At 33.9% G+C, this 24,967-nt stretch overlaps 1 protein-coding gene across 11 annotated transcripts in view; it reads right to left on the reverse strand.

Annotated features, from left to right (window-relative positions):
* The window catches only part of LOC143226319 (tumor protein p53-inducible protein 11-like), a 304,810-nt gene that overhangs the window by 54,495 nt on the left and 225,348 nt on the right, over positions 1-24,967 (reverse strand). Inside the window, exon 1 of one of the 11 annotated variants that reach the window (XM_076457124.1) lies at positions 16,397-16,689. The exons of 9 other annotated variants lie outside the window; for them this stretch is intronic. In XM_076457124.1, the coding sequence (XP_076313239.1) occupies positions 16,397-16,479 (83 nt within the window). In that variant the 5' untranslated portion in view covers positions 16,480-16,689. Of the gene's footprint in view, positions 1-16,396; positions 16,690-24,967 lie in introns of those variants that run through there. One more of the 11 variants, XM_076457129.1, reaches the window with a different exon arrangement.

A 24,967-nucleotide genomic window follows, 5' to 3' on the forward strand; every position in this document is an offset into this window, starting at 1 on the left:
TGACAATATCAACTCGGAATTAATTTGTTCGTCGATAAAATATTTAATTCTAGACCAGATAGAAAACTCAGTATAGACTGTAAGTTTGTAAAACTCTTGTATATAAACCATTATTTGTAATAACTATTAGCAATAACCGTTTTTGTAGATTGCATTGTCTTTATGTTTGTATATTAAAATATATTTGTTTTAAAAAGAACAATATGTGTGTATCAGTCTTGTTGGTAAATAACATAAATTTGGTACATATTAAAGTTCTCTTCACTTCTAAATTCAAATTCAAATTTCTGGTTACCTGAAGTAGTAAACACATTAACATAACATAATAAATTGGAGACTCGTCCGAAATAAATTATAATATGTAACACCAATAATCACAACGACTTTTTTAATCGTTTAAAAGAAACAAAAATATGAAATGATGTTATCGTTGTTTTAAGGTAACCGATATATGTTTTTTATTTTCACACTATAGTCCACACACACGAACCAGTACTCGATGGTGAAGAAAAATATCCATTAGTGTATTTCAACAAATTACGTATGTAAATGATGTTAGTTACGTCATAAACTACACGTTGTGTTACAGTTCTTCTATTATACAAGGTTTGACGGCAGATGTTGATTTTCATTTGGCGTTTTAGTACTGAGTTAGATAAGAGTAGAAACCAGTTTCTACGTGACTACCTAAAACTTTTCTGCGACTAATTACGTATATACAAAGTTATATGAGTAAGTAGGTTTTGTGGTAAAAATTACATTTTCATATTGAAAGCAGCCTGACTTACTTTTTTTTAAAATAACATTTAATCTTAAACCTGTAAGAAAAAGTATCGATCTTAGGGTAACGCACCAATTTCCGGTACGTGTCATCTACTGATTAATATTTAAACGTTAAACATTTCCTTTCCTAACAGCTTTGTTAAAAGTATGAATAATAATTATTTCAAAGACAAACCACAAGAATAAATGCAAATATAGCCTCGCAGTAACGTTTCAAGGATATATTTTTAAACCAGGAGTACAATTCACCAAGGTTTGATAACACGATTAGTCGTATTTTTAGTCGAAAACAGTTATTAAAAACAAAAATATTTTCACCTTATCACATGTAACATGTGTATTCTATTTCTGTATATCATAAAACCATTCTTTCTTCGTTTTACTAGTAATATCACTGTGAGCTGAAGTTTATTTGTAATTAAGCACAAACTACAAAATTGGATATATGTGTTCTGCCCACCACGGGTATCGAAACCCGGTTTCTAGGGTATAATCTACAGACATACCGCTACCACTGGGGAGAGGGAAACGAGTTACGCTATCTAATACGCATTAGATATTTTATGTTACCCCAGAGTTAATAAACCAAACAATAATTGGGTTGAAAAGCATACAAGATATTTATATATTTATTTTTGGTTAGGATTTTACTAATCTTGATTCAGTAAAACTGAAGCCTAGCAAATAGGCGTATAATTATGTAGCTCAGGGCACTTTAAAAATTCATAGCAAATATACTGAACGATAAATGCTACTCAACATTACAGGACCATTTAAAAAACAAAAAGTATTTCAAATTCAGAGAAATAAAATAATCACTTCCACAGTAAAACATGTGTTCTGTATTTATGTCAGTGAATCTGAGTAGAATCAAAACCGAGATATAGTTGACTATTCAAGTATCATCTTTCTTTATCCAAGGTAATTGCTAAAATAACAAAAACAAAATCGTCCACAAGTTTTATCATCTTCCCATATGCTGCGTACCTTTAGCTTCCTTACTCAAAGTGTTTTCAAATACGCAATACGATTAAAACAAATAAACACTTAAATTATTCATTTTATAAACTTTATGACTTAATTCCATAGTTTTACTATTAACACACAGTGAAAGTACAAACGTATTCTAAAGATGGCTTGTAGGGATATCAAAAATAAAATACAGAACAACGTTTCGACCTTCTTAGGTCATCTTTATTGACAGCGAAAGTTATGTAAAACAATATTTCGGTATTATTTTAGAGTCAGAAACGTCAGTAATGATTCTGTAGTAAGTTGTAACAGTTTTTGCTTTAGTTTAGAAGGTTAAAATACCATTACTTTAGTTGAGCTCACTGAGAATTATCAACATTAACATGATTTGATATTATTTCGTTATTAAGCATAAAGTAATATAAAAGGCTATTTGTGCTGTGCACAAAGTAATATAATGGGCTATTTGTGCTGTGCACAAAGTAATATAACAGGCTATTTGTGCTGTACACAAACTAATATAACAGGCTATTTGTGCTGTACACAAAGAATATAACAGGCTATTTGTGCTGTGCCAAAAGTAATATAATAGGCTATTTGTGCTGTGCACAAAGTAATATAACAGAGGATTTGTGCTGTGCACAAAATAATATAACAAAGTATTTGTGCTTTGCACAAAGTAATATAACAGGCTATTTGTGCTGTGCACAAAGTAATATAACAGGCTATTTGTGTTGTGCACAAAGTAATATAATAGGCTATTTGTGCCGTGCACAAAGTAATATAATAGACTATTTGTGCTGTGCCCATCAGGTGTATCGAAACCTGTTTTTTAATATGAACCTCTCAGACGTCCCTCTGAGCCAGTGGGTGGTATGATTGCAAATAATACAAAGAGATGAGTGTTCTTTGATGGATTGTTTAGGCAGAGCATTCTTGATGACACTTTGTAGAATGGACGGCAATAACTGCCTGTTGTGGAGACACAAGTGTAGAGGACGACGTTTCGAAAGTCTTTCGCCTTGAAGACGAAAGGCAGAAGAGTTGAGTATAGTATGCTAAAAAAATAATTGAATATGCACATCAAAAAGTCACGGTGGAACGGTATCAATAGGAACTATATTTTGACAATGTTTGGCTTTTGAGAAAATTATATAACATCTGTTTCCGACACAAAATATTCATACGCTCGGATTGAAAAGATGTATTCATATCAGAGATTTATTTTCAGGATGGAGATACCCATCGTAATTAATAGCATTGGAAAACAAAGGAATCTGGAAATTAGTACAAAGCTGAATTCTCAGGGGTTTCGCTGACAATTCACATGGACTGACAAGAGGTAGAAGAGAATTTATGTATTAATGTTACCTGTGGCTGCTTGTCTGCATACTGCAGTTCTATCACAAACTTTTGCTTTTCTTTTCTTAGCTATACCATATGACACTTTGTTTTCCAGTTGTTTCGTTTCCACTGACTGTTAATGAAGACTATCCATGGTTGTCGCCTCTTTAACTTGCTAGTGCAGAGGAGGCTCATATCCTGCTAGTAAAACGATGGGGATTACTCCTCTGATCTTGTCAACTTTAGGCTTACCCCTACATAGCCTGAGACATAGCATTCAGGAGGAGTTGTCCTTACCACGTTGTTGCTTTACTTTCTGCTAACCACTCTGAATTATACGTACATACTGCCTGTGAAAGAGTCGTAAATATTACCCTATGTCATCAGCACTATGGAGTATGTATCAACTTAGGGACCCGGGACCATACGGAAAAAGACCTGCAACAAGCCATACCTCACTCGTGGTAAACGTGTAGCGTTTGTAACTGATAAGAACCCACGAACACAAATGTCAGTGGCAAAAGCTGTTCATGTGCCCCAGGCAACAGCGAACCACATTTATTCACGTTACTTCCATGGGATACTCGTTCAATAATTGCATACATCAAGCAGCTGCAAAATCAAACTGGTATATACATTATTCCACACGATGGCGTATTGGTTAAGTTGCAACACCTATGGATTTCTGTACGATCGGAATATTGAAATGAGTGCTGATAAACCGTTATCCATGTACACCAGATAAATTAAAGAAATAAATAAGGTAGAATGGATGAACTTTTGACATAAAAGCTTTACGACTTGGCCTTCTATAACGGAAACTATGCTGCAGAGCTGTTGTCAGGATACAAGCCCCTCAGATATAATATGACTGGATGTTGTGGCATGAACCGTAACGACTTCATGAGGTTTCAAAATAATTTTAAAGTAGCACATATTTAGCGCTTTCTTGAGATTATACTGGTCTTCATATTAGCGTAACTTTCTAGTTTATTTAGTAATGGGGAGTTAAACACAAAGATATAAACAGTTGTCTGTACTCTAGTCCGGCATGGCCAGATGGTTAAGGCACTCGACTCACAATCCGAAGGTCGCGAGTTCGAATCCTCGTCACACCAAACATGCTCGCCCTTTCACCCGTGGGGGCGTTATAATGTGACGGTCATTCCCACTATTCTTTGATAAAAGAGTAGCTCAAGTGTTGGCGGTTGGTGGTGATGACTAGCTCTTTCCCTCTGGTCTTGCACTGCTAAATTACGTACGGCTAGCGCAGATAACCCTCGTGTAGCTTTGCGCGAAATTCAAAAACAATCTGTACTCGGACGGCCACGAGTATCGAACCCCTACATCTAGCGATGTGAGTCCGTACACATATCGCTGTGCTAGTTAGGGGTCCGTATTTTTCTAGAAGGGATATATGGAATTAAATAAAGCTTCATGGAAAAATAACAATACATACTCACAGAAGCTTAAATACGTACATAATAGATAGAATCATTAGTTAAATATATTATAACAATTTTGTGGTATCTGAAATGTTTGAAAATTTCAGATACAGATATGATAAAAAGTATTGATGCTTTAAGCAGAGAACACGATGGCTGTGAAAAACTGCTCATGAACTCTATTACAGCTTTAACCTGAAGAATAAATACCTCCTTGATGTTTAATAGAACTGGTTTGATTAACTACGTTGTCACCAATAACAACTTTAAAGTGGTCTAACTATAGTAGTCTTTTATTTGGTATAATCATGTACATGGTTTTATTATAATTGATGGAAAGGTTATTTGCTGCCATGCATTCAATTTTCCATACTTACATTATTTCCAAATAACTGAAACTATCAAAAGTGATAAACATATTAATATCATCAGCGAGAAGTTATGTGAGAAACAAAGAAGCCTCAAGTATATCATTTACATAAGAGTAAAACATACAAACGTTTCTTGGTAGATCTGTGAGATATTCCGCGAGAATTGTTTAATAATTTTGAGCTGTAGACATTCATCGACATAACATTCAAATTTATTAGTAAGATACCTTTTTATTTATTTCAAGAACAATTCATTTTATCGAGAAATCCAATAATGAACTTCGCTAATTAAAATGTCATGTCGGATCGTGTTAAAAGCTTTCAACAAATCAAGAAATATTCCACCTGTAACTGTGCGTTAATTTGGAGAATAAAGTTGTCTATTACAAGCTTTTGATATTAATAGAATTTTAGAATAAAGATTTTGAAATCCAAATTGGTACTTATCGACTGTATGGAGATCTGTTATAAACCTTTCTATACTGATATGAATACCTTTTCCAAATAATTTTGAGAATTGGAACAAACGTGGAACTGTTTTATAGTTTGTCAGACTTACTCTTGTATAATAGAACAATTCCAGAAAGTTCTAAACACTTTGGATCAATATCTTTAACTAAGACCCAGCATGATTAGGCACTCAACTCGTAATTTGAGGGTTACGGGTTCGAATCCCCGTCACACCAAACATGCTTGTCCTTTGAGCCGTGGGGGCGTTATAATGTGACGGTCAATCCCACTATTCGTTGGTAAAGGAGTGACCTAAGAGTTGGCGTTGGGTGGTGATAACTAGCTACCTTCCCTCTAATCTTACACTGCTAAATTAGGGACGGCTAGCGCAGATAGCCCTCGAGTAGCTTTGCGCGAAATTCAAAACAAACAAAGTCTTCTATATATCACACGGTACTAAAGAACTGGATCTCCCGTCTTTTTTATAAGTGTAAAGTAATTGTCTTTTGGTCCCAATACTTTACTGTCTGAAGTTTTTATCAGTTGGTATGTCTTGGACAAAAATTAGAATAAAAATATTAATATTTTAATCGGGTTTTTTAAACAATTACTAAAAGATAAATCTATATTATGAATCTTATCAGACGATTTATGACCAACGTTAACAAAGAAATCAGTAATATAACATAATATATGCTACAGTTCTAGTTAACAGAAAATCTACTCACCAAAGTTTATTACTCTTCTATCAGTGGCAAATTATTGCCGGTAGAAAACATACAAAAAAATCTGTTAGAGCTCTAAACAGTGGCAACCTACTCACCAAAATCCATTAGAGTTCTAGCCAGTAAATCCTAATATTTAACGTTATTTTGCTGTATGTGTTCAAAGTGATTAACAGAAGAATAATCTAAATAATTATTCGTTCTATGTAGTCGCAACCAGCACCGTTACATAACCGTGTATGTTATCTTTGTCCCCCATCAGGTTATCCTTGAGAAGATCGGGTTGTGGACTTGTTTGGTTCGATCGTAAGATCTGAAGTTCTCAAGACAAACATATACGTTTATTTGCACTTATGAACAAATTAAAACAACATTTGGAATAAAATTTGTTTAAATCATTTCTCTCAGTATTTAGCGCCATTTTTAGGTTGTTTGAAATACCATTGCGTTTCAGCACTATTTTAACTCTTCATATACTGAATTAACTCTAATACGCTGTATATATTAAAGAAAACTCAATATGGTCAATTATGATTTTTAACCTGAACAATACCTTGTATGACATGTGGGCTAAACGACCAGTTCAGAGATCCCCAAGGGTCAAGCACAGTCATACTTTATTTACTGACCAGAGGAGGGTAATTAGTGAGTAAAATCTGGCTTTCGGCTACACGAAACAGGAAAGTGAGATTAAGTTTTACAGTTATAAAGCATATTCAACGGCATTTCGAGGCTCGAACTTTAGATCTTTAAGTCTGCAGTCTGATACACTAACCACTTGACCATTAAAGTTGTGTTCCAAATAATATCAGCTCCGCTGTAGGAAACTAAGATGGCCGATCCAAGTTTGTTGTTAAACACGAAACTACATAATGGGCTATGTATGTCCTGCCCACTACAGATATTGAAACACAGCTTTTAGTTTTTTAAGTCTTCGTACTTACGAGGCACGGGAAAGCAAGAAAAATAATAAATGATTATTGTTGCGCAATTGCTACTAATGTGAAAATATAAAAACACAGTTACAGTCGCTATACGTAAGAGCTGTAATTGTAGCTGGGGTCATAACCATTTTCAGTTTTTGTAGCTGGACTTTCGTCATTTGTAATTGCAAACTGTTTTACTCTTTTGCTTTCACAACTATTTTGTAGTGTATTGTGAAACCTCTGGCGGATGAGGTTGAAAGAAAAAATGCTCAAATAAATGGTGCATTTTAATGATAATCGTTACAGTTCTTTTATAATGTTATATTTTGATTGTAGACAAAGACAAATGTAAATAAACATTGCTTGTACTTAAGCACCAAGCTACACACGGGTATCGAAAAGGTCTGGGTCCGCATACATACAGTTGTGCTACTGATGAGTTTGTCATGCAGTATTGAACGTGGATGTTAGTTTTGTGTGTGTGCGTGAAAAGTTGCTTAAGTGCTCTTACTGAAATATACCACATGATCGAAAGAGAAACAAAATATTATTATTGCATGAATTATAGTTTGTTTTGTTTGTTTGTTTCGGATATTCGCAAAAAATTACATGAAGGCTATCAGCGCTAACCGTCCCTTATTTTGGACTGATAAGTTAGATGGAAGGCTGCTAGCCAACAGCAATTACTAGCTATTTTAGGGCTGCTCTTTGACCGAATAGTGGGAATTTACTATTATTCTTATAATGCATCCACGGTATTCTTATAATGCATTCACGGCTTATATGTGCGGAGCAACAGAGCGCAAACGATGAACCCCGTGATTCATTATCCGGCAAGCTAACCACTGAGCTTTGGCTTGCCCAAATTATAACAAAACAAAAATTGCTGATTATGTTACTTTGAAAAAAATTGTACGTTGAATATTATTTATAAGTTTTATGTTATTAAAGTTTCTTTAAGAATCAATCTCTCGGCTAATTTAGATACATTCTTTCAGAACATTCGATAGGTATGTATTGCCGTTCATCTTTTATCAGCAATGCTTCAAGATATTTATCAAACATTTATAATGTATACTGTACTAACACGCTCCATCTGTTTGTAAACATTCAATGAGCGTTTATAAACTAGTAAAGCGCAAGGAAGGATTATTTCTATTTTCAGCAGCTGATTTCCCTAATGTTTACAATATGGCCAAAATGCATACAAAACTCGGAAATTAAGTAATAACAATAATACACACTAGATATAAGTGTTGGAGGTATCTTACACACTAGATATAAGTGTTGGAGGTATCTTACCCACTAGATATAAGTGTTGGAAGTATCTTACACACTAGATATAAGTGTTGGAGGTATCTTACCCACTAGATATAAGTGTTGGAGGTATCTTACACACTAGATATAAATAACTAGTGTGTTGGAGGTATATCTTACACACTAGATATAAGTGTTGGAGGTATCTTACCCACTAGATATAAGTGTTGGAGGTATCTTACACACTAGATATAAGTGTTGGAGGTATCTTACACACTAGATATAAGTGTTGGAGGTACCTTACACACTAGATATAAGTGTTGGAGGTATCTTACACACTAGGTAAAAGTGATGGAGGTATCTTACACACTAGATATAAGTGTTGGAGGTATCTTACACACTAGATATAAGTGTTGGAGGTATCTTACACACTAGATATAAGTGTTGGAGGTATCTTACACACTAGATATAAGTGTTGGAGGTATCTTACACACTAGATATAAGTGTTGGAGGTATCTTACACACTAGATATAAGTGTTGGAGGTACCTTACACACTAGATATAAGTGTTGGAGGTATCTTACACACTAGGTATAAGTGATGGAGGTATCTTACACACTGGATAAAAGTGATGGAGGTATCTTACACACTAGATATAAGTGTTGGAGGTATCTTACACACTAGATATAAGTGTTGGAGGTATCTTACACACTAGATATAAGTGTTGGAGGTAGATATAAGTGTTGGAGGTACCTAACACACTAGATATAAGTGTTGGAGGTATCTTACACACTAGATATAAGTGTTGGAGGTATCTTACACACTAGATATAAGTGTTGGAGGTATCTTACACACTAGATATAAGTGTTGGAGGTATCTTACACACTGGATATAAATGTTGGAGGTATCTTACACACTAAATAAAAGTGTTGGAGGTATCTTACACACTACACTAGATATAAGTGTTGGAGGTATCTTACACACTAGATATAAGTGTTGGAGGTATCTTACACACTAGATATAAATGTTGGAGGTGTCTTACACACTAGATATAAGTGTTGGAGGTATCTTACACACTAGATATAAGTGTTGGAGGTATCTTACACACTGGATATAAATGTTGGAGGTGTCTTACACACTAGATATAAATGTTGGAGGTGTCTTACACACTAGATATAAGTGTTGGAGGTATCTTACACACTAGATATAAATGTTGGAGGTGTCTTACACACTAGATATAAGTGTTGGAGGTATCTTACACACTACAGTATTTTAAAAATTCAGTAAAGAAACGTTGTTTTAATTTAATAATGTTTTTTTTCTATCCCATTTTAGCTGTTTACTAAATTTTCAAGAACAAACTGTTGAAAATGAACCAAAAATCTGACAACAGCACACACTACTTTTACTGTAAAACCACTGAATAAAAATCTAAAAATAATTCACACCAGTGTAGCTTCTATTCAAATGAATCCTTCGATAAAGGATCTCCATTTATCACCAAATATATATATTGACATGTCTAAGAATTCTAAACAAGAGACAAAGTGCAATTAGTCAAAACTTTCTATTTGCATAAATACATTGAAAAAATAACTACGAAATAACTGGAAATTTTCAGAACAAGATATATTTAAGAACTATTACTAATCAGAAAGGCGGTGTGCCGACCTTATAAGGTTCCATGGTTCGCATACTTTCACTCATTCTTCAAAATAAAATAAAAAGTCGTCCTTGCATTGATAATGCATTATAACAGTTTGTCAAAACCTTACTTTTCGGTTTTCCCAAAAGTTCTACAATAATTGGTAGAGGGTGACGTTGTTTAGTTGTATTTTATTTAGTATATCACTTCAAAATTGGGGATACTTAATTGCTTTAACAACAAAACTGTTGTTGCCCTACAATTTAGTTGTAATTTTAATATAACGCCATCTAACAGCGAAGAGATGAACTTTTTTTTTAATGAATTGCCAATAAATAAACATTCTGTTTTTTTTAGAATTGAAACAAACATTCGCATGTGATACACGAATTATTCATTAATTCTTTCACTAATTTACACATTTATTATTTTGGTGACTAGTTTTGGTTCTATGCATTGGACAAGACAAATTTATTTCATAGCTGTTCTATTTGATAATTGAATTTTTGTATATGATTTTTATAGTTGAACGAAATCTGTAAAACGTTCGCTGTAACCAAGGCAATCTATGATTCTGAAGAATACGTTGGTAAAACGAAACTTTTAAGCAACAGTTCAAAAAGCCTATTTCCAATCCATTGATTTCTTTTTCAAAACCTCAAACGAGGAAAATAATATTGATCAATGAAATAGAAAAAACATTGAAGCTAATATTCATATAGTATAAACTATAAACACACTATAAAACTATAAAATATATACACACAACAAGAGATATCTAAATACACAGACTAATAACATTTGATTGTGTTAAAAATTAAACCACTACTAATATTTTTACACCCACAGTAGTTGAAAAAGTCACTGAACACACACAGGAGACCGGGTCTCTTTGGAAACCTTGACCAACTGGGTGATGTATACAACAGTGATACTAAAGAAACCATTACTTGGTTGCTTGGTAAAACACATTCATTTGTTCGTCTGTGCTCTTTTTGTTTTGTTTTAATTTATATTAAGGTTTAGTCTGATCTTAAACAGTTTAGTGCAGGCATGATAAAAGAGATTTTATAACTAATTATTACTCACTCTTATGAACACTTAATTAACAAATGTCCTGGATTAATTAATATACTATATTTGCAATTTAAAATACACTATAATGTTACAGATAGCAAAAATTAACACGTCGAATCTTTTATTTTCAAATGTAACTGAATAAAACGGCTCAAATATTTATTATATTACCTACAGATCCTTTTATAAAAAAATCACGTGTAATATCAATCAAACACATTATCCAACATTTGAAATAATAAAAATTTAAAACACTATTTAAGAAAATAAATAAACAATAAAATGATCTTACTAAGGAATGATATATACATATAATGAGACACAGTATATAATGAGACTCAGTACATAATGAGACTAAGTGCATAATGAGACACAGTATATAATGAGACTCAGTACATAACGAGACACAGTATATAATGAGACACAGTACATAACGAGACACAGTACATAACGAGACACAGTATATAATGAGACTCAGTACATAATGAGACACAGAAAACTTCATTATATACATCAACAGAAAACTTCATTATATACATCAACAGAAAACTTCATTATATACATCAACAGAAAACTTCATTATATACATCAACAGAAAACTTCATTATATACATCAACAGAAAACTTCATTATATACATCAACAGAAAACTTCATTATATACATCAACAGAAAGCTTCATTATATACATCAACAGAAAGCTTCATTAATATCCTGCCATAAACATTTATTGAATACTTAATTTAATTTGTATATACAAAATAGGTTAACCATCTGATATATCAAGATTTGTTTCACATATATATATTTACCATATCATAGTTATTCTGCGCGACTACAGTAAAGACAAAAGTCAGCGAGGCATAATAGTAGATAGATGTATAACAGAAGCGTTATTATTAAAGAATGCCTTTTGGAATGGCTATTCAAACACACCTGTCACTAGTCTATAGACACTGGCAATATAAACAGAATGTGTTTGCACTCGGACAATTGTATCTGTAAACAATAGTAACCGAAAAGGAATATGTCTGACACTATGGCAGTTAGAAAGGCTTGTCAAATTTGATGGACATCAGACTACTATTGTTGTCTTGTTTCTCACTCAACAATGACAAGGACCTGACTCTTGTGACTACTGTACAAAGAACATTACGAAAGTTGTTAAAGAAAAGTTGACAACAACTTCGAAATGGCTTATCTCAAATGGAAAATGTGAAGTAATGAGTTCAGTGATTGTTAAGAGTTGAAACTGTGATCGTCAGTGACACGGTGGTATGTCTGTGGACTTACACTGCTAGAAACCGAATTAAATATCCATGATAGGCAAGATTTTGTGATTAATAAGAAACAATGGATGATTGGAAGAGTGTGATGTGGTCTTCTGAGTTGTATTACATCCTTTTCTGAGAGGTAAAACACGTGGAGCTCTTGAAGACCAATCACATGGCAGGAGCTCAGTTATTTGATTCCAAAAAGAATGTCTACTAAATAAAATTTGCACGTGAAAGTTGTGGCACATCATTTCCACCTCACATGTCTACAATTTAGTATGTGTGTAGTGTTCTTCAAACAATGAGATTTGAGAAACAATCAGTTACAAAACTAGAGGTAAATTTCGATAAAAGAAGTTTGTCGGGAGGATTTTCGATTGTTGTGTACACTACTGAAATTAACCAGAATCATGTAGGTGTTAATGCCGTAGTGATACAAGAAGGACAGAGATATTAGAAATGGATAAAGCACATACCAAACAAAGGCTTTCCTCTTCATTTTTGGTAAAGCAATTAAAAGAAGGCATGTGCTTGAAGACTGGATAGTCACTAAAGTTACTTCTATTTTTACCCTGACTCAAAGATATCCTTAAATTATAATGCGTAATCCGCGTACTGTTTATTATTCGAAACTGATTCATAAAGCATGACAGTGACTTTCTTTGGTCATCACTGTCACAACATTTCAATTTACTGAAGAGCTTTTAGAGCTGTGAATCAAATGTAGATAATATTCAATGAATAAACAACCATCGAACACATTAGCAACGAATGTAACACATTAGCAGCTTGAATAATTTAGACCAACGAATCAGCCCAGAAAGTGATCGGGCAAAACAATTTTACAAAGGACTAATATATTCAATGTATGTATTTTTTTTATTTTGTGTAATACAGTTATTCAAGTGTTATTTAAGGATAAGCAATTAAAGTTAAAAGTGGACAATATTTTGATCAAAATTCCCCTTTCCGTTCACAAGCCTATTTTGCTTTCATATAAAAATTATCTTGATTTACAGCCTTGTAGCAAATACATCAGTTACGAATAACAAGAGAGAAAATCAGTATTTCTAAACGTCGTAAAGTACGTTTCATATTCTTCGTTTGCAGAATATGGATAATCCTTTTTCTTTCTATTATTGGCTATCGTTTGTATGATCAGTTATCGTCCTAACTAGCAGTCGTTACTGAGTTAGACGTTCTAAAATCGCAATTAAAGTTTATGAGTTAACAAGACAGGAAAAGGAAGTTAAGACTGTTTTGGTAGCTACGCCTACCCTTTTCCGGACTGGAAATCTGCATACCAGACTTAAAATCCCCTACTTTATTAGTCACGTGGAAGCAAAACTAATATAAGCGATATTAAACTAATGGAGCGATTTTATTAACATTATTAGATATTCATTTTATATTTTATTTTTTTCTGAAATACGAAACCCAAGCATGGCCCAGTTATTAACATGCCAAACTATGGATTCGAAGTAAAAAGGCCCGGCATGGCCAGGTGGGTTAAGGCGTTCGACTCGTAATCTGAAGGTCGCGGGATCAAATCACAGTCGCACCAAACATGCTCGCTCTTTTTAGTCGTGTGGGCGTTATAAGTTACGGTCAATCCCACTATTCGTTGGTAAAAGAGTAGCCCAAGAGTTGGCGGTAGGTGGTGATGACTAGCTGCCTTTCTTCTAGTCTTACACTGCAAAATTAGGGACGGCTAGCACAGATAGCCCTCGAATAGCTTTGTGCGAAATTAAAAAAAAAGTTCCCGCAAAACCAAAAAGGAATTATTCTTTAAGTCACGGGATAGTGGATAAGTCACGTTTAGGGTTATAAATTAATCCTCACTATTCGATTACAGTTGTCAACAGGGTGTCAGTGACTGGTATTGACTCGCTGCTATCACTCCAAAATTACAGCATATAATTTTCGAACAGCTTTGCGAGTTATTAAACAAATTGTGAAAGCAACGCACAAAATTTCAAATAAATTTATTTCTAGAGAACAAGAATCCCTCATTATGGATATCACTGTGGATCTTGTATTTTAAGTCATAGAATATTTGTTCGTTTCATGATTTTTGCATACCCCTCCTTAATTTGAAACTGATATACTAGAGGGAAAGGAGCTACGCAACCGAACTAAAGGGCTACTATTATCACATCGAATAAATAGATATGATGCAACCACAATTTCAAAATACGAAACTCGTCTTGTAGCAAGGGAATGCGAACCACGAGTCATCAGATTTACTGTCTAGACACAATAGTCACTGAATTATTCGCAACTCTCTATCACGACTCATAAGAATAACGAACAGCATTGTGTTTAAATGGAGTTTGTTTTTTTTAATTTCACGCAAAGCTACTCGAGGGCTATCTGCGCTAGCCGTCCCTAATTTAGCAGTGTAAGACTAGAGGGAAGGCAGCTAGTCGTCACCCACCACCGCCAACTCTTGGGCTACTTTTTTACCAACGAATAGTGGGATTGACCGTCACATTATAACGCCCCCACGGCTGAAAAAGTGAGCATGTTTAGCGCGACGGGGATGCAAACCCGCGACCCTCAGATTACGAGTCTCACGCCTTAACACGCTTGGCCATGCCGGGCCTTTTATCGAGGAATAGCGAACCCTAATTTAAACAGTTGATCAGAGAAAGAATAACTAGTCAGCAGGTACAGCCGCACATATAACTAATCTTAACTGAATGGTGATACTGACTGTCATTTTTAAAACACATTCACAACTGAAAGTGTGAAGAATGTGCAGGACGTTTCGCAACTTAGACATTCTGACCCGTAGCCTGGAACAATAACCATTAATCCACTCCAATCGCACAATATTATCCTCTAATATAACTTGATGAGAATAAATATTTTATATTGTAGACCATGTAAAGATACATAGTAAATTAATGTGCACATTACACCTACTTCCACTGTATATTCAACTGTTTTGACATTTGAGAGAACTTCTATAACATTTCATTAGATGTTTCATTCTTTTGTTTGATTTTTCTCTCATGAAATTTTGTTGTTGTTGTTGATTTTATATTGTTTCGTCCTACAATTTATAGTGTCTAGATTATAAATACACTCGCATGTTTGGTTTATCTGGACTTATTCTATTTCATTGTTTCTTTTTATGTCAACAAGAAGTTTAAACTTGGAAAACTTTTTAATATTATTTTAGGTGCGTGGTAAACGTATTGAAATTGGTAGTTTAGATTTCTGAGTTCATAATGGAAGTGTTAATGTATATATAGAATAAGGAAACAGACTAACATGGCCAAGTAATTAGGGAGCTCGACTCGCATTCTGCGGGTCACATGTTCGAATCCCCGTCACATCAGACATGCTCGCCCTTTCAGCAATGGGGGCATTATAATGTGAGGGTCAATCCCACTATTCATTGGTAAAAGAGTAGTCCAAGAGGTGGCGGTGGGTGGTGATATATAGCTGCCTTTCTTCTAGTCTTACACTGCTAAATTAGGGACGGCTAGCGCAGATAGCCCTCGTGTAGCTTTGCGCGAAATTCAAAAACACAACAAATAAGGAAATGTTCTAACTAAACATCAGATACGGTTGCATATGTATGCAACTCAACTGTACATTGCACGAATTGATGTGTCAGTATAATTCGTACCAGTCTCCCACACTATCGGCTTACTTTAGTCACAAAAAACAAAACCCACAGGCTAGTTCTTAATTAGTTTAAATTTACAATGATATCACTTGAAAGCTAAACGTAAAAGTCAACATCGAACGTGGTTTATTATTTTCGCTAACGTTGACTTAAAATAATTAATAATATTTTTATGTCGAAATACTAAAATACTTGCATATTTATTTCTTGTCGATAACTGAAATCACTGCAGTCATTCATGTTAACAAAATGAAAACAAAATACATTGACATTTCTAGGGTTAAGTACCTTTATCAGAAAGAAAATCACATAATGATTCTTCCAATCACAAACTTAACATTTGATCACTTAAACAACGTAACAAGCAAAATTTCATGAATTTCAATCAATAAATTATATTTCAAGCAGTAAATAAGGTCGTTTATGTATTAGAGCTAAAGAGCAAACTAATTAGAAACTTGAAATTACGGTAAAAAGAAACCAGTTTTACCCGACTATGTCAGTTTCGCGCAAAGTGGCTTGTTCCAAGCGTCGAATTTTACTGGTAGGACTGGTCTGCGCTGTGGATTCCATGGATTATCAGATTAATGTATTTATCTATGCAAATTTAACAAGCTGTGTCGATAGTACAAATCACGTTTATGAACAATCTCTAGAACTAACCGACTTCACGAAAGTAAAGGTACTTGACTCGTAAACCTTTCTACCAATGCAGAGACAACAGAGCCAGGAACGACGCTTGCTTCAGATATGGAAGGAATAACTTCCTCTGTATCCTATAGACTAGACACATCGGTCTCGCGCGCATTCGCTGTTGTACAGTTTTCCGGAAGGAGAGATGTATCACGTATGTAAGGAAAATACACATCTTCCATTATGAAAACGTTTGATAGTCTGCAACGTGGTGGCATTGAAAACGAAAATGTAATGTAAATTAAAACCATTTTACTGTGTAAATAAACATTGTGCGTGAAAGTAAATGGAAGGAACATGTGAAAAATATGTTACATATTTCTTCAACGTATCAATGTTTATATATATATATATAAAACGCATACAAATTTCTAATAAATATTCTATTCCGATTTCTGAGTACAAAACTAAATATTAAGTATTAATATAAACCCCTTTCAGTTTTATTTACAAAGATTCAAGACATTGTTCAACAAGGCCGTATGATATTGTCCATCGTGGATACAGCTGTAAGTCCACGGATTTACAACCCTAAAGTCAGGGGTTCGACTCACCTCGGTGGACTTAGCAGATAGCCCGATGTGGTTTTGCTATAAGAAACACACACATGTATGTTATTAGTAGTTTCGCCCTCTCTCCTCGATGATTAATGATAAGTTTAAGGACTTGCAATCCTAAAATTTTGGGTTTGATTCTCCGCGTAGATTGTGAAGCTCAGCAGTAAGAAAAGAAACACATCAAAGATTTAATTTCTCGGTGTGTCAATAGTAAGGTTGTGTATGAACTTTGTACTAAGGAAACAAAAACAACATGAATATTTTCTGTAAACACTAACCACAAAGCTTGTAGATTACTTTTCAATGACATAAGACAACTTGAAGACAGGCTGGAGTGTATGTGTACAAGTTATGTTATTCCAAACCAAAATATGAATCCATTCCGAGCTCACTAAGCCTGGATTGATTTATTGTAAGCTATGAAATGAGGTATCGAGTGCTGCGCAATGGATAAGCAGCTGTATTTGAAATATTAATCCTAGACATGGAGAGGTCTAGAAAATTACAGACGTCAGCACCGCAGCCTTTGACATCACTTCGAGTTCTATACAAAATCTATATGCATATACATATATACATATATATATATAACGGACGCCTAAAAGTTTATAGCATGATAACTATTATAAGCAAAGAGAGGATAACTTTTAGACAATGAGTGTGTGCAAATCAGACAGACATAGTTTCACAAGGAAACCATGAGTTCAATAATTCGTCTTCTTTTCCTGTTATAAATAGTTAAGTTAGTATTTTGAAGGGTGGAACTCCCAACTTAGGGTTTATCTTGTTCTATTCCTTTTGTTAAATAACTTCTCTCTGATGAGTAACTGTCTTTTTCGATTAAGATTGTTCTATTGCTCTCCTGATCATTTTAAGTCTTACGGATAAGTCTCCCAAGAACGAAATGAAATCATATTACACTAACAAAAAAAGAGCCCCTGCATGACCAGGTGGTTAGGGCACTTGATTCGCAATTTGAGAGTCACAGGCTCGAATCACCGTAACACCAAATATTCTCGGTCTATCAGCCGTGGGGGCATTGTAATGTGACAGTGAATCCCATTATTCGTTGGTAAAAAGAGTAGCCCAAGAGTTGTAGGTGGGTGGTGGTGACTAGCTGCCTTTGCTCTAGTCTTACATTTCAAAATTAGGAACGGCTAGTGTTGATAGCCCTCGTGTAGCTTTTCGTGAAAATAACAAACAAACAATAAAAGGAAAACCAATTTTGATTTAAGGAATAACTTATCCATAACCATAACTTTCATAAGGGACATATTTTATAGAATAATACATATTTTCTAAACTGTTTTTGGATCAATAGTTAATAAAATTTAAATATTTAATTTGTATTAGAAGGGTGAACTGTATAGCTGCTTACTTTCATCTGTAACTGGGCGGATAGCAATATTTTGTTAGGTTTAAGAAACAACAGCAGAATTCATTTCGTTGTTAACAGAGGCATCTTAAAATGTACGGTTATCTAGGAATATTGTTTTGTGGTCCAAACCAAACGATTTCCGTCGTTATATCGTCAAACTCTCTGAAGCTACTGTATCCACACGGATGTTTAATGCAGTATGTATATTTTCTATACATCACTTTCGCACGAGATCTCGTACCACCAAACCCCTTTACGTCTAAGATACTACTAAATAATCACGCGATTAAATATTAAGTTGGGTGAGGTTTGTTTGTAGCTAAGCACAAAGTTACACAAAAGGCTCTCTGTGCTCTGCCCACTAAGGGTATCGAAACCCGGTTTCTAGCGTTATAAGTTCGCAGATATACCGCTAGTCCACTGGGTAGCGAATTTGATAAGAGAAAACGTCTACTTTATTGACAGATAGCGGGGTCGTAAATAATAATCCCCGAGTTCTCTTTATTTAGGCTACTTGCAATATCCACGATGGAGAACAGAACCTCTCATTGTAGCATTTGCAAATAAGAAGACTTACATCTGTCCCACCGGGGAACAACATGCAAATTATTTATATGAATATAAACAGGGTTAAACGTGAAATTGTAGACTAACGGGCTCCTTAAAAGATTCGTGAAATTAAATATGAATTTTTTCTTACCACTTTGATATAAGGTTAATAAATTAGTAAAACCCAAACATACAAAACGATAGCTCCTTGAAAATCAAAGTTTTAAAGATATTAAAATTAATATTTAATGGCTTTTTCTGCATTTTCTTGTATTCTTACATTGTTATCATAGTATAATGTACTGTAACAGATTCACCGTTATGTATTTATTTTAATGGCGCTGTTTGTTTTAGGTCAATATATATTTAGAAATGCATGTAACATATTGTTAAATGTGTATTTCCCATGTTCAACTTCTTCTCTAATTACAAGACTCTCAAGTGTAAGAATAAACAATGTGCTAGGTATGTATGTAATACAAGTGATTGACAGCACTGTTACCAAGCGAACATTCGAGAATGTCACCCTAAATTTATTAATCGACATGCCGAGAGACAATTGTTTGCTATAATTAGTATTCAGCTGTGATTGTGACAAACGCTTATTAATCGAAAATCTACAGACATCCGACCAGGAACGTTTATCGATTTCGAACATTACAAACCTTTTAATTCAAATGCATTAATTTCGAACGTTATTATTTCTAAGAGAACATTAAATATATTGGTCGATAAAAAGTCAGATTGTAAGCGGCGTGAGGCCAGCCAAGAATAGACAACTAACTAACTAGGTTAAGCGAAGTGTAACAATATAAACTCAGAATTAATTCGCTCGTCGTGGACCTGGACCGTCAATTAAATATTCAGTTCCAGACTAGACAGAAGACTGAATGTTGTTTGTGAGTTTGTATATTTTTTGTATATAAATAATAATTTGTAATAACTTTTTCTAACAACCATGATGCTAGAAAAATACTTAGGTTCAAGAAATCTTGAAAAAATTGAATAAAAATCTCTATATCCGATCGCCTTCGAAAGGTGGTCCTTTCTTCTCCAGGTTATAGGGTTTTTATTTATTTCTAATAGCAGTTATTGTAAATTGTATTGTTGCTTGTATATTAAAATATACTTGTGGTAAGAAAGAAAATTGTTTATATCAGTCTTGTTGGCAAATATCATAAACTGAATACATATTAACATTTAATTAACTTCTAAATTTAAATTAAAATTTCCAGTTATTTGAAATCGTAAGACGTAACGTACGTAACATAATGAATCGGAGACTCGTTCCAGATAAATTATAACACGTATCAATATACAAACATCGGAAATGGTGTAACTTACTGCTTTGGGTAATGTCGTTGTGTTAATTTGCTACGACCCCTCCTCGGTGGTTTAGCAGTGAGGTTGAGGGGTAGTAGCAAATTAACACAACGACATTAGGCCATAATTCTGTGAAGCTTTGGTGCTTAAGAACAAACAAGAAATATTCCATCGAAAGGTATTTGATATGGACCTCGGAAGCAGGTGTTGAACTGGTAGTAGCAACGCAGTTCAATATTCAAAGTTTAACACGCTTGAAACACTCCGCATGCTAAAATGAATAGCTCGCAAAACAACTAAAATAAAATAACAGGCCGTGAAGAAAGAGTGAAAGAATCATCATACCTCATCCTGAAGTAGCAGATGACATGTGCACTCTACTTAGTGAAAACATCCAAGGTTAAAATATGTAAAATACGCTGGGGTTGATTTATAACATGACACATCTAAACATCCTGAGGTTGATGTATAAATGACACATCTAAATATCCTGAGGTTGATGTATAACATGACACACCTTCAACAAAGTTAGAAATAAGAACAGAAATAACGTTTCATTTCATTACTTTGAAGAAACGTAATTTTACAATTTGTAATCTTTAAAACTTCAAGAATGATGTACCGATAATGGGTTAGTTGTTCAAAAACTGTATTACAGTACAGGTTACGTCGTTTTAATAAATATTCATATCGCTTGTAAAGACGTTACGTCGTTTTCTGAAATATTCATATCGTTTGCGGACAAGTGACGTCATTTTCAGAAATATTCATATTGCTTGTAGACAAGTGACGTCGTTCCCTGAAATATTCATATTGCTTGTAAACAAGTAATGTCGTTCTCAGAAATAATATTGCCTCTTAATACAGAACAAGTGATGTAAAGTACACAAAATCTTTTATGCTTTGTACTGATATAATGATCAAGATGTAAATGTTTTTAGGCCTCACAATGTATAGAGTATTTAGTTGTCTAAAGCTAACGTTACTTCTTCACGTAATATTCGAATTAAATATAAAAAAAAACAATAAACAAACCAAATTATGGAACTTGGCACTGACTTTCGCAAAAGAAGTGGTACTTTATTTGACATTTCGAAAGGTTTGATTGTTTCTTAATATTCACTTAAAGCTACTCAAGGGCAATTCTGCTCTAGTCGTCCTTAATTTGAAACTGATAGACTAAACTGAAGACAGCTAGCTACACAACGTCCTGAAAGTAAATATTTTATATTATGCTTTATGAAATATTCAGCTAAAAGTTCAAGAGATTTTCAGATCACTGTTGCATAATTTAATATACCAACAATCGGATTTGTATAGCGTTGTTAGACAGGTTGGCTAAAATCCCAACAATATAATTATGTGGCACCACGCGAATAATTTCAACAATCTTAAAATCCAGTTTCATCTCTAGTCAGTCACGGTAAATTTTTTTTCCTGATACTTAACCCTCTGATAGGAAAAGAGAATGAAAGTTCATACTGTTATGATTTTTTTTGGAAAGTGTGTTTGTGTTTTTCTTATGGCAACGCCACAGCGGGCTATCTGCTGAGCCCACCGAGGGGAATCGAACCCCTGATTTTAGCGTTGTAAATCCGTAGACTTACCGCTGTACTAGCGGGGAGCTTTTCTGGAAATAATACCTTCAGAAGAAATCGCATTTCTCATACATCAGATAGTACATTACTGAAAATAAAAGAGAAAAACTTAACGCTAAACATTTACTGTTAGTTTTATGATACTACATGGATTTTTGATATTGGTACTTGTTTTTGTTTTGTTAAAAGTGCTCCGTATCTACCAAGGTCTGTAAGAAGAAGAGCCCTTTAAAAACAACATTCACACTGACGATAGATAAACAGACACAGACTGTTTGATGGATATATAAATACACACAAACATATATATGTATATAGCTGCCAGTTAAAGTCTCCGAAGGAAGACAGTTTTTTGTCAAAAGATGTTCCCGAATCGAAATACGCAAAATGGTTCATTCAGTAAATGTTTATTATTAACTGGATACATGAAAGTGTTTTGTACATATGAATTGCTAAAATGAGTTTACCAACTTCTGGCTTGATCCTACTAGTGTGAAGCTTTTCTGAATGGATAACAATACAAGAAATAAGTGGCAGATTAGTGATATTAAATCTCATAATGATTTTATCGGGAAAGTCTAACACTCTTACGGAAACGGGAAAATCCTTTTAAAACTAGGAGAAACTCCATGTGATAATACAGGCTAATAGTTAGCTAGGAATCTGCATCCATGTTTAATAGGCTGAAGTCTGGTCCACATATAAGACGATTATGCTTTCTGTGCATTATTGGATCTACCACTTATTATTATTTTTTTTATGAAGCCACCAACTGGAGTAAACGTAACGTTAGAATATCCAACTCATGGATATTTTACATAATGGGCTATGTGCGTCATGCACACCCCAATTTTATCATTATAACCCCATGTACTTAACACTAAGTCACCGAAGGGTGATATAAAAGTAACAATACGTGAACAACTGGTATACACGTAACAGTAGAGCTGCCACCTAGTGTAAGCTAACAGTAGACACGACTACAAAACAAAAGTTAAAAATGAAAATTGCAGAATTAACGGTAGTATTGAAAATAACATAATTGAAAAACGATAACTTTAAGCTGTACAAGAATAATGTAAATATTAACGAGTTACAATCTTTGGTACAACGATCGTTAACTGGTACATCATTATCTGTTACAATCACAACATAATTTCATTATTATCAAATATGTCTAGTGTTAACGATGAATGTAATTACTGCACTAATCAATTTTCAGTGTTAAATAACGCAAACTTGTGTTTGGTAAGGAAGACTAAATCGATTTAACTATATTCGTTACAGCAAGAAACAAACGTATCATAGTAAGGTGAACTATCCAGATCCGTCGAGAAATAATTTAGATAATTAAAGAGAAGGAGCAGATTTATTTGTCGAAAAGTTTGCACAAGATACTCTACGATTAAAAATGAAACGAGTTTATTGTGTGTTGCCGTCGCATTACAATTATCGTTAAATAATTTAAACATTTGTAACTTTAGTCAAGAGCGAAAGATCTCAATAGACTTCGTTATATTATCTCTATTATATTAGATACTTTGATTCTGAAAAATTACCTTAAAACCATTTACTGCATTTATTTAAAATTATGAAAGGGGCAGGTCGTCCCTGCTATAATACGCTTTTATCGAAGGATTGAATTGTTTGTGATTAACCAAAAAGCTATATTGTGGGCTATCTGTGTTCTGCTCACCACGGGTATCAAAACCCGGTTTCAAGCGTTGTACGTCCGTATACATATCGCTGTGCCACTTAAGAAGAGCTTTACAGAAGAAGGAAGGAAACTTTGATATTTAATAAGAGCTCTTTGATGGTAAGTCTGATGGCTTATAACTCTAAAAATCGGGTTTCACTATCCACGGTCGCCTGAGCACAGATAGCGAATCGCATATCTTCGTGCTTAACAATAACCAAACTAAATTTATTAATATGATTAAACCCATATATCTTCTAGCAGGTCCATTTCGTCATCAAAAGTAAAATACGTGAATAACCACAGCTTCGTAATAACATGCTTAAGATCCGTCTGGCTAAAAGTGAAATCTTAAGAAAACATTCCGAGATTCTTTGCCATCCAAGATGGTCGGTATAACGACTGACATTCCAAATATTCAAAGTGTTTGTTATATTGTGTCAACTAATAAGCAGTCATTCAAGCTTTACACTTCGAAGCAGTGTCAGCAATGACTTGTTAATTAAAAGGCTTTGAACTAGAGACAGAATCAGTGATTAACACCAATTGCACCAGTACACAAATTGGAAAATAAATTGGAAGGATGGTCGATAGATACCACTGGATTATATAACATTCGTTGAAGAAGTTAAAGCTTGCGGCTAATGGTTTAAGTAACGTTTGCACTGACAGTAATTACAGAAAATATGTATTTATGTGTGAATTTACATATATTGTTCCGAGAAACGTAACTTGAAGATAACTTTGTTCTATCCAAGTGATAATATTAACAGCTTATCATAATCTATTTTTATAGGTTTTTATAACATGTATCGAAGAGAAATCTGGAACAGATATATGTATAAATACGTATACCTGTATTTCTACTCCTTGCTTTTAATTGTATTTATAAAATAAAGTCATGTGCATGTGAAACACTGTTGAATATAATTCGATAAAAATATAAAATTTAGGAAAATGAAAGTTGTGATTTCAAATTTCAAAAATTCCAGATTTAAAAAGTAACATAACTCTCGAAAAAGTTCAGTATTCAGTGTATGCTTGTATTTGATATTCATAAGCTTTATAACGTTATTTGTCGTAACAAATATTCTTAGAACAAAATAGCACATAAGATTCTAAATCTGATGTCAATGTCAAACGACTACAAATGGTAATCAGATTTGTTGCTATAATGACTGTTTTGACACACATGTCAGTCGTTTGTGCTTTCCGTGAATGATGGTAAATAGCTTCTTTTTTTTTGTAAATAAATTACACGTATGTT

The sequence above is a fragment of the Tachypleus tridentatus genome, chromosome 9, assembly GCF_004210375.1.
Source record: "Tachypleus tridentatus isolate NWPU-2018 chromosome 9, ASM421037v1, whole genome shotgun sequence".
NCBI classification, from domain to species: Eukaryota; Metazoa; Arthropoda; class Merostomata; order Xiphosura; family Limulidae; genus Tachypleus; species Tachypleus tridentatus.